Source organism: Mauremys reevesii, linkage group 7 (genome assembly GCF_016161935.1).
Source record: "Mauremys reevesii isolate NIE-2019 linkage group 7, ASM1616193v1, whole genome shotgun sequence".
NCBI classification, from domain to species: Eukaryota; Metazoa; Chordata; order Testudines; family Geoemydidae; genus Mauremys; species Mauremys reevesii.
This window is the reverse complement of record NC_052629.1, coordinates 84,514,073-84,534,551: the sequence shown is the minus strand read 5'-3', so window position 1 is coordinate 84,534,551 and position 20,479 is coordinate 84,514,073. Positions and strand designations below refer to the sequence as shown.

The following is a 20,479-nucleotide window of genomic DNA, read 5'->3' as shown; positions in this document are numbered from 1 at the left end:
GGTTGGAAGGGACCTCAGGAGATCATCAAAGCAGGACCAATCCCCAATTAAATCATCCAACCAATTTTTGCCCCATATCCCTAAATGGCCCCCCCAAGGGTTGAACTCACAAGCCTGGGTTTAGCAGACCAATGCTCAAACCACTGAGCTATCCCTCCCCCCAAGGACAAGAAGTTGAAATTTATTTTTAAAAAATCATTTCAGAAATTCCAAAAAAATTCATTTCAGAAATTGTTTTATTGAACTGAATCTAAAAATGAACCATTACAGGTCAGTTTAATAAAACAGAATATTTGAATTCTGAAAAATTTCATTTTGATTTTCCCAATGGAAATGCTTGAAGGGAAGGCAGAAAATGTTTGGATTCTGCCAATCTGCCAAGTAAGTAGAGAGTCTCCATGTACCATATCAAGTTTGCAACACAAGGCACCCTAATTCACCAATGGTTACTTGTTTTTACTACGCCAAAAGATAGAAAATTGAAGGGGGTGGGGAAACACACTTTTCTCACATGTAGAAGTTCAATATATAAGGATGTAGGCCCAGAGTCTTGCAGAAGACACTATCCTAATAGGAAAATTGCATCTGAAACACTGCTAAGAAACATAATTTACATTCTGCAGCTTCTTTCTTGTCTAGAAATGGCTTATTAAGTTCCTCTGGCTATTTGAACTAATTAAACCCAACTTTACAAAGGAAATTAAAAGAAGGATAAGAGAACATTTCCCTGTGTCACCACACACCTCCAGTCTATTATTTCAGAAGGTCATTCAGTGTATGGAACAAATGCTTTCAAATATGTCTTGACTTTTCAGCCAATTAAATAGATTGGCTGAAATCACAAGGTCCTTTAGAACAGGGATTGGCAACCTTTGGCACACGGCTCGCCAGGGTAAGCACCCTGGCGGGCCGGGTTGTTTACCTGCCGCATCCACAGATTCGGTTGATCACGGCTCCCACTGGCCGCAGTTTGCCATCTCAGGCCAATGGGGGCTGCGGGAAGTGGCAGCCAGCACATCCCTTGGCCCGCACCACTTTCTGCAGCCCCCATTGGCCTGGAGCAGTGAACTGCGGCCAGTGGGAGCCGGGATCCACTGAACCTGCGGATGCTGCAGGTAGACAAACCGGCCCAGCCCGCCAGGGTGCTTACCCTGGCGAGCCGCGTGCCAAAGGTTGCCGATCCCTGCTTTAGAACTATAAGTAGTTAAAAAAAAAAATCATGAACTCTTCTCTCAGCACAGCTTGTCCAAGATGCATTTTTTTGTTTAAAGCTTATTTTAAAAACTCCCAAGAAAAGTAGCAAGGTAGCTCACTTATTTGGGACTTACGTTGCTCTATAGAGATCAAAGCGCCCCTTATCCTGTATGTGGAACATCAGGTCTCCTCCATTCAAGAACTCCATAACAAAAAACAGATGATCCTATTTACAAAGCAGGAGAGAACACAAAATTTACTTGCTTATGCAATTGTGACTCAGCATGGAGGTTCTGCTTCTCTCTGACCAAGAAAAGGAATAAGAACTGGTGAGGGAGAGAGGAAGTTGGCAAATGGCTTTTACGGAATGGTCTTTGACTTTCCCAGCACACTCAAGCTTTTCCCTCCTGCTCACACCCCCACAAAAATCAAAGACTCCCATTGCTACAGATTTAATTAGCTCAATGACATCCTATGTATCTTATTTTCAGAGTTCATGTGCTTACAGGTTGGATATGAATGTACATTTTAATGAATCTTCCATTTGTGCTTCCCTTAACTTATGTGAGTCATCATTTTAGATTGTGGATGAAACCAGTAATTGAAACAAATGTTTTAATTTAAACTCCTCTCTCTGGCTGTAGACTTTGTAAATGCTGTACTTTGCCAGTCTGACCTAGTGTTATTTTACACCCACTTTGCACAAACTACTACCTAAAGTGCAAGGCAGGGAAGAATCAGAGCCAATAGCTTGAGTCAATTAAAACATATTTCACTCATGCAGAGAAACAGATTGTATCTGTTCACTAATCCATTTTGCTTTGTTACTGATACCAGTATTCTCATAAAGGCAAAAGTTAAATCCATAGTATACCTTAGTTTGAAATGTGCAGTAGAGGTGAGTAAGAAATGGGTTTTCCCATGCAAGAGCTAGGACCCGCTTTTCCACCATGGTACATTCCACGTCATCATCGATTAGTACCACATCCTTTTTCAGAGCTTTAATAGCAAAGAATTCATTCTTCCCTTTCAGTTCAGCAAGCAGAACCTGCGAACACCGGAAGACTTCAGGGCATACGTAAGAAAAGTTGATTTAGCTAATACTGCTAATTAGCAGAGGAGAATTTTAGGACAAGGCATTTAAAGAAGGTTGCATGGCACTACAAAAAAAGTTATTAAAAAATAGGGAGATTCACACCACCCCTCTATAGCCCCTCAGCCCAAAGGCAAAGCTAATGGATTTTATGATGGGATGCATCACAGAAATTGTGGTGTACCAGCCCAAACAGGTGGCAAAATATAGGACATCTGTGCAGTTCCTCTGTTGCTATCACTCTGTTGCTAATCTAGACACGATAGTTCGAACTCCGAATGCGCTCCCGTCGACTCCGGAACTCCACCACCGCGAATGGCGGTGGCGGAGTTCGACTTCAGCTACGCTATTTGCGTAGCTGAAGTCACGTACCTTAGTTCGACCCCCCCCCCACCCTGTAGTGTAGACCAGGCCTAGAAGAAAGAACATGAACCCTATTCATCCCTTTGAGATTTTTCATTGCTGTGAAATAACCCAACTAACGGTCACGTCCAAAATCCCCCTCCTTATTGACCTATGCAGGGCTAGCATAGCACTCAGCTCCACCATAGACAGAGGACATGGAGTCACTCCTGCTCTGCAGCAACCCTGCTTCTGTCCAATTCAACTCATGGTGGTGCCACTGCACTGGGATGCTCTGTATTATTTTATATTGCAGAGCACAAAGGCTTATGTATCTTTTTGGGTATTAAAGGAAGAAATCAAGAAACAAAGGGACAGCGGGTAGTGCATTGTAGATCCTTTTTTGAGTCCCAACACGGCTCTTGGTCAGTTGCGATTTTACAGGTGTTGGGATTTTTAATCCATTCCATTAGCAGTAACAGTTTCACAACAAAGGGTTAATAAAATTCTCTCCCCACAAAATGAAGATTGTTTACTTAAGTGAAATTAGCCCATAACACCTGAGAACAAAAGGCAAATCAACTTAAGCACTTCCCACTTGTTACTCACCTTTCCAAAGCTTCCTTTCCCTAGTACTTTGTGAAACGCAAAGCTGTCTATGGTGAATTTTCTCCTGGTTCGTGAAGCTGGTATTGGTGTACTTCCCTCCCAGAGCTTATCATACTCACTGTTATCTGCTAATGCAAACCATGATTTTGAAATTCAGCATGGGCACTTTTCATAACAGAGATCCCTATAATTTCTGACTTTCAAGTGCTAAAATGCCAATAGTTCATCAAATCTGCTGCTGACGCTGGTGACCATAAACATGAGGACCTTACAAAGAAGCTAAATCGTTCAAAGGAAGTTAAAATTTGGAGTCTAAATCTGGGATTTTACTAAACTCAAATCTTGGATTACTAAACAACATCTGGCATTTTACTAAATTCATATTATGCTCAAAGGCCCTGAGTATCTGCTATGCCTAAAGAATGCAAGGCGTAACCTTGTTTAGGGGGAGGGTATTTGTTAAAGGCTGCTTTAAACCATCTGCTCTGATCCTAGGTGTGTTGTGCACCACATTACAGCCTGCTTACTTACACTAGGGGACTAAACTTCTCTAATTTATGTGGGATGGCAATGGGCCATTGTAACAGCTACAGACGGCCGCGAGGAAGGGAAATCTTGGATACACCCCTTTTTACCAGCCATGTACTCAAAGATGGTTGCATAGGGGTATAAGCACAGGAGTTGTTACTCCGCCAGAGGATCCTCATATGGTAAATTGAGGGCTGTGCCAACTTTAGAGCTGCTTTGCACTGGTAGCGTGTCACAAAGTGTCTGTACTGCAGGAAAGAATTTGGTCCAATATGCCCTTACTATACTTTTTTAAGGCCTTTCTTGCCAGACATTAGTATGGCAAATTGGAAAGATACATTAAGAGTGATCATTTACCAAGCAATTCAATAAAATCAACTCAATACATAGTAGCTTCTATCAGACTTCATGGGACCATCCACATTGGTATAAGTCATTTTGAATTTTAACTCCAGTATTCTGATCTGTGTTACTGAGGATTTCCACCCCGATTACCCTATCTGTTCTCACTCTCTAAAAATATTTTAATCATCACATTAGTAGAATAATAATTACGTTGAGAGGACTGATACAACTCTGACAGTAAGATTATATTAAATGTGTTACAGAACTGCACACATGGAATTAGTGTTTGTGGGTTTTTTTTTAAGTACTTCTTCCATTTAGTCCCAACTAATATATTTTAGTTGACTCCAGTTTTTCAGATCAACAGCATGCTTGTCATTTCACAAAGATTTCTACATTCCGTGAGTCAGTCAAGATCTTAAGAATATGCACTGTATAGATTTCCATTACAATATGCTGAATATTTACATGTGCACCTCTCCAATTAATGTTCCTTTCACAAATTCTGTCAGAGAAATTATGCTAGAATGAGAATATAGCAAAATCTGCAGGAATTTGAGCCTGCTCTCATTTATCTCAATACATCTCTGGTTACTCTTGGGCAAAAGAATCCACTGATATTTATAAATGCTCACATTGTTTCACAATGTTCTCTGTGTTTTTGAAGAAAAAAGTGTCCGAGGAATAAAATCTTACTAATATTTTCAGTGTTCTGGGGGAGTTTCAGTCAACAACCTTTTAAGTATAAATTAATTACTTATTTTTAATAATTTAAATTAAAATAATGCATTAAATTAATTGCAAGTCTACATTATTAAAATAGCATTGATGTGTTATTGATATTTCATGTTCAAGCTGATATTTGCAAAGCTCCAAATATTACCTTTCTGAACATAAGTTAGTCACAAGAGTTGTGCAAAGACTGTAAATATCTTTGTATATTAAATCTGCCTTTTTGTTAGAAAAATAATAAAACATTGTTTTCAATGTATGGTAATAGCAAATAACTGCCCGTGATTAACATTTCAGTATATGTGTCAGTCTGGTAATTACCTATGCATAAGTAAGAGCAAATTCAATAAATTTCATTTTTTACCTGTTGTATCTCCACCCAAAGCTTTAGATTTCTTATCAAAATCCTGGTAAATACCAACATTTTCTAGTGACCCAGAATCAGATTTTCTGGTCGATTTCTGTACAGGAGCAGAAGGCATTTGAGGTTATTCTTGCACTGTAATTAGTATATACTAATTAGTAATGGTAAGTATCACCTGAGAAGTTTTAGTTGTTGCTTTGCCTTTATTATAAGCAAACCTCACTCATGCAAAATGTGTATTTACTACTTTGTCTAGAAGCCGTTGGTAATGGAAAACTGAAGAATTATAATACACACACTTTATTTACTATAATCCCTTTTATAGCATCCGCACTGTCCACTGTCATATGTTGTAAGAAAATAAACAGACTCAAAAATGGTGTTAAAAATGTTTGAACACTCTATTCTACCACCTCTGCCAGTGCTATCCATTGAAAATTATGGGTTCAAAATATCATAGCTTTAAATGATAGAGAGGGAAAGACAAAAATGAACCAGGGCAGGAATGCTGGTGGGGGGACAGCCTTCACAAAAGTGTGTATTACTTTAAAGTTTAAGCAATATACAGGAGGAGTCATTATGTCCTAGACACAGAAAAGAATCACTAGGTTATTGGTGTTGTAAGCAACTTTTCCGTATTGCTGTTCTTTATGTAAGTGCACTGTTTAATTTTACTTTAGTAGTTAACCTCTTTAGATTTTCATGTAGTGAAAATATTGTTCTATCAGCCCTACGTTTTTTTAAAAAGTAAATATCACACAAAAGCTTAGGAAAGGTAGCTTGAGATGGAATTCCGAGATGTACTTCACTTCATTAAGCACGTGGCTCTATGTTTTTCAGTTATGCTGTTATTTCACTGCCAGTATACAGTTTTCTGCTTGTAAATGAAAGCCAGTGGTACCCAGCTGTAAAAGAAGCAACCACCAGGCTCAGGAGATCAAGAAGTTAATACTGGGGAAGTGTTGGTTCCAGCAAACAGAACCTCTGATAAGCTAAAATCATGGAGTATAACATTTATGTTTTCGACATGTCATGAAAAAGTACAGAGATTACTAAAAACAAAATTTTGCAAAAGCTGATTTGTTTTTCACCATTTATACCAAACACTGCAGAAGAATGTTTAAATACAACAAAAAGGAAAAAAAAAACAACCTTGTTCTTGGGATTAAAAACCCAAAACATTTCAGTAGAACGTTTCCAATTATTTTAGTGTTTTTTTTTTAAATAAACCTGCAGTTTCCCTTTGAAGCCTCAAAAGGGCTTTCACCACTTACAATGAGGCCTCCCAGCAGCATATTTCACTTAATGACCAAGCTGGTATGGAAAGGAAAAATCTCCTTCTCATGCTTGTAATACAACTAGCTGAATGACAAACAATAGTGCAACATACCTGGCTAACTTGATTTAAAGCTTCTGCTAATAGTTTCTGGTTGATTCCACATAGATTTGCCACTTTCTTTTGACATTTGTGGTGCACATTCATCCCACACTCTAAAAGAAACGAAAGGACAGTAACATGAACTTCGTGCAAAATATTGTTAAACAGTAGATCTATCAGAAAAGATGTTTTTTTATTCAATACTTCTGCTCAGAAACGTTTTCATAGCTCGGATTTGGGTATGAACAAATTGCTCTTTTAATTGATTATAGCCTTTAATAAAACTGCAACTCAAACTTTACCTCCCCCGCCCCCAACTCATTTAAAACGGAAGTTGCCAAAATCACCACAGGAACAGATCGGTAAAGCTTTGCTGATTTGGAGTTATGCCTGTTTAATTCAGCTGTAATTTTGGCCCATTATCTTACAAACTAGAAGGAATAATTTAATTATATTTTGTCTTCCTGGTTGGAGAATTATGATGAGAGGGATTTATAGTTAACATTCAGAAAATGCATAGTCAGTTTGTGAGTATGTGCTCAGATACTATACAGTTTCACAAATATACTCAACTGCATTGCATCTGGGGGCTGCTTGTCCCTAATGGTACCAAAGAGACAATTTTTCTTGCTCTTGTCTCCTCTTTAACACTGCAATAATCAAAATGCTGTTTAACTGACAGAGCCAAATGTTGTTTTTAAGAGAGCTTTTTGTGAATCACAAGATGTCATACAAATTCAAGAACATCCACAAACAAGAGACGTGGACACACACCACCACAAATTAGTTTTTCTATGGAAAACGCCCTGGCAATTCTCTTTTCCCCATCCTCCATAAAAGCTGACACTCAAATAGCACAGAAGCCCCTAGAGTACCTTCGCACTTCAATCCTTGTTTAACTAATCCCCAGAGAAGACTGCCGCAATGATCACAAAAGGTGGGACTCATGTAGTTGTAAACTTTGAATCGATGAGGCATATCAATGTTGAACCGCTCCTTCTGAAACTGAAGGCATATTTACACAAATAAGTCACCTTTTCAGACATTAGGGGACTAATCTCTCTCTCTCACACACTCATGTTTATAATTCCAAAATCACATTTAAAAAACATTCACAAATGATCCAACACTGAGTACTTTAAGTGTACAGTCTTTGAAGAAATTTAACATGCTGCGTTTGGGTGAAATGTGTGTCTATCAAGGGGACACTAGATGCCTACTGGCAAATTAAAATGGTTTCAGTCAATAGTAGACTTATTGCAATGCACTAGTCTACCTCTCAGCAGAAGTATCTCTCGTGTGTCACATATTTACATTTTATTATGGATGTGAAAAACATACAATCACAAAGAATATTGCCCAGCAGGATAATACAACAGGAACAATTCACATAGCACGAAATATGAAGTATGGGAAAATATACCCCCGTTTCTTGCTTATCCTGAAATCCCTGACTCTCATAACTCCTGAAGAGATAAGCCACACTGCAAAAACTTTAAGATAAACAAATTTGAGCTGTGTTGTATTTTAAAACCTCCCCAAACCCATATCTGTTACTGCATAATTTATTCAACTCTTAAAGAATTAAATCTTGGGGGGAAAAAAAAGTTTCTGTCAAGGGATTGTAACTGCTTTGCCTTCTCCAGAGTTTCACCCGTGCTCCATCTCCATAAAATGTCTAGTATCTAAAGGAGGCAGTAAACAGCCATTGTTATGCAGCTGTTATGCAGTACTTCCCAAGTGGATCTTGCTGTTTCCATCGAAGTCTTGCCACATTTACAATCATACAATTTACAATCATACATTCTTAAAGAAATGTTTTCATCTCTTACCATTGTGTCTCTGCTGTTGGCTGCAGTACCAGTACATCTCCCAATGATTTTATCAATACATTTCTTATGAATAGCAGCATTGCATTCTTCAGGAGAGAAATGAAAAGGAAAATAACCCATCAGTTAACTGATACAGAGGATTAGGTGCTCCTCTTTGGAAAAGTCTAATACGAAATATGCATTCTCTAAAATCTACATATTTCTCAAGTGAAAGTGCCTCTCTCTGTAAGCAAGAGAGGTATCTGTAGGAGATTATTGTCTCTAGTTTAGGATTATATGTCTTTATTTCTGAACCACCAGTCTCTCCTGTAGGTGATGCCACCAGCATTTGAGGGTGAGGTGTGTGTGTGTGTGGGAAAACATTACTACGTTTGCAAATTTTGGAAACAAAAGTACTTTGGCATCGGCTGATGCTACCATACAGGATACATCAAGATCTACTTTGACTGAAAGGTACTGCTATCACTAACTACATAAGAAATGAATCAAGGGTTTCTTCTGGTTGGAAAAACTGCAATTCTTAAACTCTATTTAGAAGATTTCCCATTTGTTCCAATATTTACTAAACACCAAAATGGAATTACTGGACCCAATTTTTTGATGTTGTAAGTGGGTGCTGCTGTTATCTTCAATGACATTTGGCCCATTAACCTCATTACTCAAGGCTCAATGATGGAAGGGTCAATCATTTGACATTGAACTACAGAGCCCTATGTCAGCACTTAACACTTTATTATTAACATCCATATAATTGAGAAAGTGATTAAGCACTTTGTGTAATAAATGTTTACACAGTATATTATCCATGTTACATATACCTATCTATAGAGTAATATTAAAAAGTTTGTCATAGTTAAAAAATGCATACAGTCAACTCACGTCTACATTTGTATCCCTGCTTGTTAAGTCCCCTGAAAAACAAACAATATGAAAAGAAAATCACAAAGGCAGAAAGTGTAGCTCTAGATATTTGTCTTGTTCAAAACAGATTTTTTAGTTGCTTTCACATGCCCGAGATTCAAGGTTTAAATCACAATATTTATGCTGATTCTATCAGTCTAGGCCCTGCTATTATAAATGTTTCTCAATGAAGCGTGTCAAAAGATTCCTGCTTCTTCCTCTCTAAGAAAACTTTTTTATCATTCCACCAACCCTTCCATAAAAGGTCTGAACATCACTGCCTTATACCCAAGGCAATTATCAGACAATATTCCTTTGAGAAGGTTTTGCCAGTTAAGGGCCAGATTTTGCTCCCACTGAAGTTGATGGAAATTTTGCCAATTACTTCAGTGGGCTCAGGATCCATATCCTTGCACCAGCTGTGAGTGTTTCACGCCCTAGGTGAAACTTTCACCTTGCGCCCCCCCACCCCCGCGCCCCTGCCCTGAGGCGCCCCCCCCACGGCAGCTCTCCCCTCCGCCCTGAGACACCCCCCTCCCCTGCGGCAGCTACCCACCCCCCACCCTCCACCCTGAGGCACCCCCCTCCACCCCACGCACGAGCACGAGCATCCCGAGCATGCCGTGGCTGCTTCATTTCTCCTGCCTCCCAGGCTTGCGGCGCCAATCAGCTTAGGCGCCACAAGCCTGGGAGGTGGGAGAAGTGAAGCAGCCACGGCGTGCTCAGGGAGGAGGTGGGGCAGTGGTGAGCTGAGGTGGGGAGTTCCTCTGCGTGCCTCCCCCCTTACTTGCTGCAGGCGACCTCCCCGCGCTCCCCTGCCCCAGCTCCCTTCGCCTAAATGCCCGCAGCGACCGGGATGGCCGAAGATCCGGCCACCGCAGTCGCTGCCGAAGAAAATGGCGCCCCCCAAATGCCAGTGCCCTAGGCGACCGCCTCGGTCACCTAAATGGTTGCACCGGCCCTGTCCATACTTAAATTATTACCATGGCATAACGTGGTGAAAATGTATGAGTTGGGCTTCTAAGTGCTACAATACTACATAACATAATATATTGTTCTCATCCAATGTGATACATGACGTGTAACATCAAGGGCTACAGAGTGATTTACAACATTTCCCATCATTTCTCAGTATATGTGAAGCTAGTTGTTTTTTAATCATTTCAATCCCAAGAATACACCTGAACTTACATATATTGTTTCCTTCTTACCAGACAAAGTCTTTACAGACAGAGCAAAATGTGGGCTGTCCAAAGAAGGTGGCAATAAACTCATGATTTTTGATGTAATGGATTTTGGCTTGCTTGATAGCTCCTCTCCTATTGATAGTCACAATCCCCTCATCTTCCCTCATTGACTGCTTGCAATCTGGGGAGAAAAATAAACTGTTTTAAAATTATACCAAGTTGTAATGCAAATGAATTAATACCACCTTTCCAAAAGTTATAATTTAGTCTTATAATTTAGATATATATTTTTTAATTCTCTCACACACACACACCAACATTCAGCACTATGAAATAACAAAATTACCCGTATCAGGTTTTAAACCCAGACACATTATAAAAGTTACGTGTAAAAGAAGGTCTATGCTCAATACTCTTTCCTTGTCAATGTCAAGCTTTTTTTTTTAATTAAGCAGTAACCTTAAACACTTTTCCTAGTACTGAGTGCATTCAGTGGCATTTTCTTGAACAAAAACTGCTGCATAATTTAAATGAAATGAAAGTGAAATGATGTAAGAAAGCTGAACCAAAAACAGGCCAAGCTGATGTTTCAAGTTAACAGAGGAAGAGGAGCGTCTCAGATGCTCCCAATATTCCTTCTTTTAATAAACATGATATATTTTTCAATACTTCTACAGTTGCCCCAGAAGAAACAATCCTATGGTGACAAGGATCCTACACTACTTTGGTGAGGAGTATGACACAAAATCACAAGTTGCTAAAATAAGTGGATCACACAGGTCTTGGAGCGACCTTATTACTGATCTTTCATTTTCATGAAGGAGATAACAGAATTCCAAATAAAGTGATTCTCTTATTAATCCCTTCAGTGACACTTGTTCACATTCAACTATGTTTTGTTTCAAAATGTAAAGGCAAGAAAAGATATTGGAATGGGATGGTCCTAACTGAGACATTTTAAAGTGGTTAAGAGAAAGTCAAAAAAAGACTGGAATCACTGGTATAGCAGTGCACTCAGCCCCAGAAAAGGAGATGTGTTTTTTTTGCAGGGCAGGGGATAAGGAAAAGCTGCTCAAGAATGACCCCATCTAGCCAGTTAAGGAAAAGCACAAGTCAACTATGGAGAACTGACCAGTTGTTCAATGCATTCAGGAATGCTCATCCACTGCTCTTTGTCTGGGGTGGCTGAAAAATGTATAGTAGTGAGAGGTTGTAGTTTGGGATGTAGAGAATTCCATGGTGATGGAGGGAGGAGACAGTCAGGCAGGAACAGACAAGGGGTAAGAACCGTATCCCTTGTAAGCATAATTATTTTTTATAAGGCTACGTCTATACTATGAGCTCCATTCTATGCATCCGAAGAAGTGAGCTGTAGCTCACGAAAGCTCATGCTACAATAAATTTGTTAGTCTTTAAGGTGCCACAAGTACTCCTGTTCTTTTTGCGGATACAGACTAACACGGCTGCTACTCTGAAACCTGTCACTATGAGCTAGGTGTCTGATTCCCTAGTCAAGTAGACACACTTGTGATAGCTGTCATCTGAGCTAGCACGCTGAAAATAGTGTAGCCCAGTAGCACCGGCAGTGGTGCACAGGCTAGCTGCCTGAATCCCATGGGTACATACTCAGTATGACTAGCCCATGCCATTGCTGCTACTGCCCATGCTACCACATCTATCCTTCAATTTTTAGTGCACTAACTCTGATGAGAGCTAGCATGAGTCTGTATGAGTATGAGCACCCCTCGCTTGCAGTACAGATGTAGTCTAAGTTGATTTCAGCACCGTGATAATACAGCACCGCAGTTGGCAGCCTGCCTTGAAGCATGCTCTCCTGGAAGTCAAAGGGTGTTTTGCCAAAGTCTTCGGTTGGAGCCAAGTTGGCCCCTCTATCAATAAATACTCAAATATTCTATGTATTAGAATAATACTATGATATTCAAACTTACTGCATCCAACAACCTTCACATTCCCCTACTTTCCCATAGATTTCTGTTTCAGACATGCCCACTGATCTCAGTGAGTTTTATTTTCCATTCTGAGGTATTGTTTGAACACACACTGTATGCAGCCTCTTAGTGGTGGTTATCCTAAATTTACCTTCAGCACCATTAATGAAACTGAATTGAGGAGTAAACAGAGCTATTGGAAAATAAAATTTTACAGCCAAAATTGCCAAAATAACAAATCTATGACTATTCCAAACCATGACCTATGATGATAGCATTTCTCAAACACTGGTGAAGTACATATTCCCCTTCTAGCACGACGTTGCTTTTGCCATTAGATCAGGTGGCTGTCCCCACCACACTTAAAAAGGAATCAACAAATGACAGAACTTGGGAGAGTTGTTGTCTGGGTATACCGCAATGACAGGAGACTTGTTCTGGGTTTTAATCAGGCCGCAACTTTATTATATAGATGTCTGGGACTACCTGGCAGTGTAGTGTACAGTGCAGGCAAATCCATACTTATTCAAAGCAATTCTCCGGGGTCTTCACCAGCCCCCCCCCCCCCCGGTTAAATCCAGGCTTATTCAAATCAATTCTCCAGGACTTCCACCAGCCCCCCTTTATTTCCATCCAGGTCCCACAGCTGACCCATGGCTTGGACCTTACCATCCACCAGCCTCGCAAGAGGCTTAAGGAGGGCTATGAGAACGGGGGCAGGGTTGGCTCCCTGCCGTACTGGTCATGGGAATCCCCAAACCTCCTCCTCCGTTCTGTTTCTTTATCCAGTACCTCCTTTTAAGTCCTTTACCGGATCATTTATCTGGTCACTGGCTGCCCCCCCTATGGAGTACCTGCACTGAACATCCACCACAAGGAGGTGCCAGCCATTTGCTTGGCTGCCTTCCACCCAACCCCGCCGGGTTCCCAGACATCCGCAAATAGCCTCTTGGCTAGCAGCTCTACTGGGGAGAAAGAACCCATTGTCCCATGTGTGATCGTCAAGGGACACCGGCAGCTGCATTGTCCTTGACCTGGTACTGTAGCAACTGCCCTTAACAGAGGGCCGCATAGGCGACCCATTCTCTGGATCCTTGTATTAACAAGATTCCTTAAAAGAAAACAAAATAAACTTGTAAGCTGGATCCAAATAAATAAATAAATAAAAATTCTGCATTTCGCCAGCCACATGACATTCCGAGGTTGCAGAGAGCCTGCAGCAATCTGGAAATGAGACAAGGCATCTGCTATGTCATTATCCATGCCCAGCAGATGTTTGGAAGAAAAAACAGATGTTGAAGGTAAGCATTGGAGAACAAATGCCCTTACCAACATTCCAATCCTGTGCAATCTGGAAGTTTGGCAATTGATAACCTGTACCACTGCCATGTTGTCGCACCAACAGCACACCGGTATATTAGACCCAAATTAATAACCATTTGTACCTCCACAATGATACCGCCTTAAATTGACTTAGAAAACTTTTCCACACCCACAAGTCTTACTACATCTGTGTAGTGACTCGTATGTAATTGTGTGGTCTGGCTATGCCAGCCATTGCCGCTGCCAGCTGGGCACAAAAAGCCCACCCCAGGGCAACAACCCTGCAAGCAAAGTTCAGCTCAAAGCCCAGGTAGGTTAATTCATGAAAGGGGCCTTCTGCTTTATCCTTCGCTAGGGGTTTCCCCAACTATTTAGCCAGGGCCTGAAATGTGTCCAACAGGTGAAAACACTCATTTGACCCAGCTCGCCCTACGAACAAAAATTGTGCAACATTTTACTAAATTTCTGAAAAGCTGCACAGGATTCTGAACAGCCCATGGGCATAGTCTTGTCAAAATAAAAATGCCAGTGGTAGGTGTCTTAAACAACCACCATTATTAAATGCCCAGCAAATACTATTACATGCCTGGAGCCCTTTTCGGGCTTGTTGCGGTATGAACAAACCCCTGGCACCCTTGGTGTTATGCCCTTGAACCACAGTGTGTGATGCCACCTTATGCCAGTTTGTGTTGCTGCCCTTAATGGAACCTTCTTATGACATGCCCCCAAACATATTGGGTGCCCGCCTAATTATAGTCGTATAATTAACGAAGGCCGGGCTGCTGTCTGGGTAGGCCTGTACCATAACACCTGCCTAGATGACGAGGGCAGCCTCCCACTTTTTTCATATTCTAGGCTCCTTGGGCCGTTCCCCGTTTTGCTTGCCTTGTCCGTGTTTACTGTCTGTGAACCCCTTCCTGTGCCATAGGGATATTACATGCACAAATTGCCTATGAGGATTCTATATTTAGTTGCACCGAGTAGGTGAACTCCCATCGGGTAAGCTACCCCGGCATATCTGTACTGCAGAGCTCGGCTCCCCCAGAGGCCCCCTGGGAGTGTCTACCCTGTCCCCTGCGGCTACATGTCCTGATGGCCGATGAGTTGCTGTGTGTCCCTTCCTTGTCCTGGTGCTGAAACTTGAGCCCATGCTGGGCCTACCCTGTCACCCTGTGCAGACCCTTCACATCTAGCTGCCTGAAGCTGCTGTTGTAAATGCAAATTCGCTTGCAGCAGCTGTGTAATACCGTCAGTGACCCCCACTGGAGGTGCCACCCCCAGGTGGGTCTGCCCAGGTTTCTCAACCTTCCACTCCTGGGCCCAGAGTATTTAATAACTCAATTGGCTGACTCCTGTTCCCCTTAGGTGAACTCACTGAGTGACTGGTTGAGCACGGTCCCTGCACCTGGCAGTGGCCCCTGCAACTGCCACCCTTTGCCAGGCTGGAAGGCCAGATACCACCTCTGCCACCCATTTCCCCAACCTCTGTGTGGTTAGTACAGTCACGCCCGGGATCAGCATTACCGCCGTCCCTTGTGTTCGGTGGAAAAAAACATCCTGTTTTTTTTAGGTGACTGTGCACCCTTTGAAGCATCGTAATGCTGTGGAGAAAACTTCAGAAACAACGTCACTGACCATTTGTTGCACATCTTAGCTGACCACCCCATTAATGCACAGGGCCTGCTCACCTGAGTGCGTGGACACTCTCCTATGATCAGTTGCCTCCCTTAATCCATGAGGCTGCCATGGGTTATTAAAAACACCATGGGCAATAGCAGTCCACGTACTTGTGAGCCCCCTTGCCCCTGCTAAAATACTGTCTGTCTGTCTGGGGTTTCCTTCCAGTCCCTGGGCTCCCTTGGGGCTGCCCTGCCTGGGCCGGTCCCCTTTCCAGCAAAAGTATAGGCACGTGAGCTGCAAGCAGCACACAGCCATGAAACAGTTAAATTTTCCTTGCCTTGCTGGTGTGTATGTGTGTGTGTGTGTGTGTGTGTGTGAGTGTGAGAGAGTGTGTGTGAGTGTGTGTGTGTGAGAGAGAGAGTCATTGCTGCAAAGTTAACCACCGATCACCTTTTGCAGCAGTTTCTGACCCTCTTCCTCTCTTCCCCTGCCCGCCAACCATAAAGTAGAGCTGTCCTTCTTTGGGTAAGCCCACACAAATTCTGCCCCATGTTTAGTTGTGGTACAGTCACTGTCCTGAGTCCAGGTGCTGTATCCCTGCCTAATAACTGCATTCACATCTACAACCAAGCTTGGCATGCGATCAATCAGAAGTCACGATTTAAGAGCACCCTCAACTGGTTTTCTGGTTTCACTGGAATGGGAAGAAAGAACCAGTGATCCATGAAATCTTAGAATAAAGGACAGACCCAGTTTTATGAGGTAAGGTGAGGAAGAGACAATTAATTGTGAGAAGAGGTCAATGGCTGGTGCTGCTAAATGCAAATAGAGTTTCTGAAAAATTTGGGAGCCATTGGCTTAAAACTACTGATGTTTGATCTTAGCCCACAGGAGAACTTACTCCAGAACTCATACTCTAATATTAAATAATGATGACAATGATAATGATACACACAGTAAATCACATCTCTGCTCCAGGAACAAGATTAAAAATAGTTCAGTTTTGCTGTTCCAACTTATCTTATTGAGATAGTCAACCAAAAACTAACCCCAACAGCAATATTTCACTTGCAAGCCATATTACCCCACTGCTTAATTCTGCTGAGCAAGTGGTATTTTGATATATACAAACACCAAATCTTTGAATGCTTCAGAAAAATCACACACTGAAAAATGTGTGCAAGTGTGTAGGCTGGAGAAAGGAACATAATAGTAATGCTGCCAAATGTTAGTAACATTTTGGATTATCAGATGCATAGAACAGATGTGTCCAGGGGGGTGATTTAATCAGCATTATAGCCAAAGGGGGAGAAAAGCTGTTTCTTGCATAATTTTACCCCAACAGCCTCTCTTTTCAGGCCTACATTTTGATAATTTAGCTCAATGCAGATGGAAAACATTTAATAAATTAAAGCTTCTGAGGTGGGGAGTTGAATGAAAATATAGCTTCAGGAAAACCTGCAAGCTGTGAACCTAACAGAAGAGTTCACCATGAAAATGGGAAATAGTTCTCTTCATGCTGAAGTTACTATAGCAATCTAATACTGTTGCACTCAATTCCTAGCCAGCTGCTGATCAGTACATGGGACAAAATCATAATATGTTTCCCCCACTTGAGGTAAAACTGACAATGAACTCCAAAGAAAAGCTAAGCTTCAGAAGTCAGTGCATACAGGTAGTGGGAAGCATAATTTAAAGCTAGTAAAACAGTCACTGTCCTTAACCATCGCATCCCCATTTTATCTTAAGAATCCTTGCACACGGTATCAATGTCAAAATCTGTTTTCCAGAACAACCTGCTTCTACAAGTGACTGCCTTATTAAATGACATATCTGCACTGCTTTGGCCGAAATCAACCAATATATCAAACTATTATTGAAAAGAACATTTTCACTTTTGCTCCAGAGCGAATAGGGAAGTTTGCACAGCAGCTGTTGCTGGACTGCATCTGAGAAGCTAAGACTGCTTTAAAATGATATCTAAAGTGAATTACAGTAACATTACAATTTCAATTCTTTATATAAAAGCCTTGTAGTACATATTGCCAACAACCACTTCAAAAAGCGGAGCTATCATAAGGTCAAATGGGAAGAAAGATTTTATTTGTGAGCTGAGATTCAGATAGCAGTAGTGGCTGGGAGGAGCAGGCTGAGGAAATGAGTCAGAATTCCAAAGAGTTGGGGGCAACACAAAAGCATGGGGAACTTTGCCCTTCCCTAAAAGCGTGAAGTCATGGGAAGTGCAACAGAGATTGGCAGGATTTTCACAGACTAGATCCTTGTGCTATACATACTCAGCACACTCATAAATGGTAACATACCAACTGCACCATCAACAATTCTGCTGTTGATGGTGTCAGAAAATCCCCCACAACAATTGTAGTTACTATTAGATTTGTAATGAATCATTTTTAGCCCCAGAACACACCATTACATTTAGCTTTTCTAGATGTTTCCTGCCTAGTAAATAATGAGACAATATGAAAAATATATAACAAGCACTTCTTATTCAAATATCTCCTTTTCTCTTCTTAAAATTCAGATCCTTTTCTCAAACCAGCTCTTTTAATATATCTAAAACCTACTCCCAGCATTTATACATTGAGATAGGGGATAAAAATCAGCCCCCAATCATGACACTGCAATCAGACCAGAAGAACTGTATCTTTATGAACATACAGTTTTTATTTAAATTCTTCAGTGCCTATTCCTGCTTCTAGGTAAATCACAGTAATAGAAACAAGTAACATTTCATACTTTTAACAATCTATAATATATTTTATTGAACTATCTAAACAATATTACTAGAACTAACCTAACCACAATGACAACAACCCCCATACCAAGAGGGCGATCTCAGCCCAATCAGCCCATTCTTTTCCAAATACCCAAGGAAAAAGCTTTGCCAGAAGCTGACAAACCAATATTCATGGAGAGAGACAGAGAGCTGAGCTCTCAAGGTATTAATTTATTCAGTATACAATATGGATTTTTTTCCCCTGAAAGCCTAGAAATGGGAAAGCAAATTGTGGGATTTGAAAAAAACAGAGCTTGCCATGAATGTTTCATAGTGGTGGATTTGTGTGGATAGGTGAAATCCAGTTTTGTGCTAAATGGCTGAGCAGTTAAAGGATCACTGCCAATGTAAAAAGAACATACTGCAAACACATTTTCCCCCATGTTAATAATACCACCTTCAATTTAAAACTTACTAAAGCTGAAGTTCAGAGTGTCCCTTTAAACATTCTATTGCATTGCTGTTGGTTTGTTTGAATGTTAACAAAGCCCTCCGGGCCAAATTCAATAAAAACGTCCATCTAGAACCTTTGCACAGACAGCAATACAAATTTTTCCCAAACTAGATTTCTTACCTGGCACAGGCTCGTTCAGCTCAGAGAAAGCAGTTCTTCAACCTGGCCCTACACTCTGCATTCATGCTACAGACACACATGCTACACACACATGAATGAATTATCTGTACAAAAACTACTTTAAAAGGGAAAACTTTCCAGAACTCTACATTTTAATAAAATAATAAATCTAAATATACACCTGCTACTCTGGATTATTTTAAATTTTTCTTTGTTTACTATGTTTGTTGCTAAAAGTATATTTTGTTCACATTTATTTTTTCATCATCATGTATATTCTTGTTCTATGTATTTTAATGTTCTATGTATTTTATTGTATCTGTATCAACTTGTTTGTTCTGAGAGTACTTGTGGATTTGGCGTTGATGACATATTTTAGGTTTCAATACCAATAAAATTCTGCATTTGTTTACTAACATGAGCAGTAGCCTCTTGATAGTGATCTTGCATAGAACATTCAATCTAAATCTACACCAGCCCTAGGCAGTTATGCTAAAACCTTTTATATGCGTAACTAATCAAAACCTCTTTTTCCCACAGAACCTTTTAACAGGGCTTATATATTTAGAAGTTTCTGTACTTCCATTGCAAGGGTAACTGAATGAGTTAGTTGTAATAGCTGTTTTCTTAGACTGCCAGGGCACCTTGCCCTATAGATGACACATTCTTCGTGTGTGTGTGTGTGTTGTAAGTAAGTGGTGTTGTAAACTGCACACCAAGAATTAAGCTGACATCCCGCTGCTTTGACTCAGATACTGCAGCATAGTATTATGGGAATACTGCACTTATATCTACGTTTGAGTGCGATCTAAAGGTCCTGGTCTTTGGTGAAAGTTAATGATGCTGAAGCACTCTTAGAAAAAAGACAAAGTAAGGACACCAGTGTTCTAGCAAACTGCCTTTTAAACAAGGGGCGGGGGGACAGATTAAAATGGACAAATCTGCAGTCCATGTATTGAACACCACAACCAGCACAAGTTTTTAACACCCAAATGGTAGGGGATCACACTGAGTAAAGGAGTAAATAGACAACTTACTTCTCATTTAAAAAATTACAGCTAATGCTCATTCTTGAGAGGTGCTACTGGTCCTTTTTCTCATCATGCTATGTCCTCCCCACCAGCTTAGTAGTTTAGGGCTTGATCCTCACCATTAGAGTTAACAGAAGTTTTTCCATGGACTTGAATGGGAGCAGGATGAAATCTCTAAATCCTACTGTCACCAAGCTGCTATTCTCCTCTGCCTGACATACCACCTACACCAGCTGCAAGGCGAGGGAGGAACTCAGGATTTCCAGCTGTGATTCTTTGTGTGTGAATAATGGTTGAATGGCAAGAGGCAACTCTGTTGAAATATTAAAGTTTTCACCTTCCCACTCCACCCACCTACTGCCACAGTAAGGCGCTATGGGGTAGGAAGTGAGGAAAATTCAAACGGTGAAATCCTGACCCCATTGATCTCAAAGGGAGTTTTGCCACTGACTTCAATGGAGCCAAGACTTCACCCTAAATGTTTTCATAGAGTTAACATGTCTGCACAGAAATGCTTGATAGTTTTTGCTCTCTGTAAACAGAGGAATGCTATTTTAAAGCACAACTGAAAATACATTATCCACCTCCTGTGCATTGGCAAAACTAAATTCAGTTCCCTCTGTCTTGTGGTTTATGGTACTTGGCTGATAATGTATATTGCTGGCTTATTGTCTACAGTGT

General features: G+C 40.9%; 1 protein-coding gene across 5 annotated transcripts in view; it reads right to left on the bottom strand.

Moving 5' to 3' along the window:
* Window positions 1-20,479, bottom strand: part of PRKCD (protein kinase C delta) — a 124,822-nt gene that overhangs the window by 11,683 nt on the left and 92,660 nt on the right. For 4 of the 5 annotated variants that reach the window (XM_039480914.1, XM_039480912.1, XM_039480911.1 and 1 more), the window contains exons 5-13: window positions 10,529-10,685; window positions 9,297-9,328; window positions 8,418-8,503; window positions 7,461-7,590; window positions 6,598-6,698; window positions 5,208-5,304; window positions 3,239-3,366; window positions 2,069-2,242; window positions 1,329-1,420 (exon numbers count right to left, since the gene is read on the bottom strand). In XM_039480914.1, the coding sequence (XP_039336848.1) occupies window positions 1,329-1,420; window positions 2,069-2,242; window positions 3,239-3,366; window positions 5,208-5,304; window positions 6,598-6,698; window positions 7,461-7,590; window positions 8,418-8,503; window positions 9,297-9,328; window positions 10,529-10,685 (997 nt within the window). The remainder of the gene's footprint in view (window positions 1-1,328; window positions 1,421-2,068; window positions 2,243-3,238; window positions 3,367-5,207; window positions 5,305-6,597; window positions 6,699-7,460; window positions 7,591-8,417; window positions 8,504-9,296; window positions 9,329-10,528; window positions 10,686-20,479) is intronic. The other variant, XM_039480915.1, reaches the window with a different exon arrangement.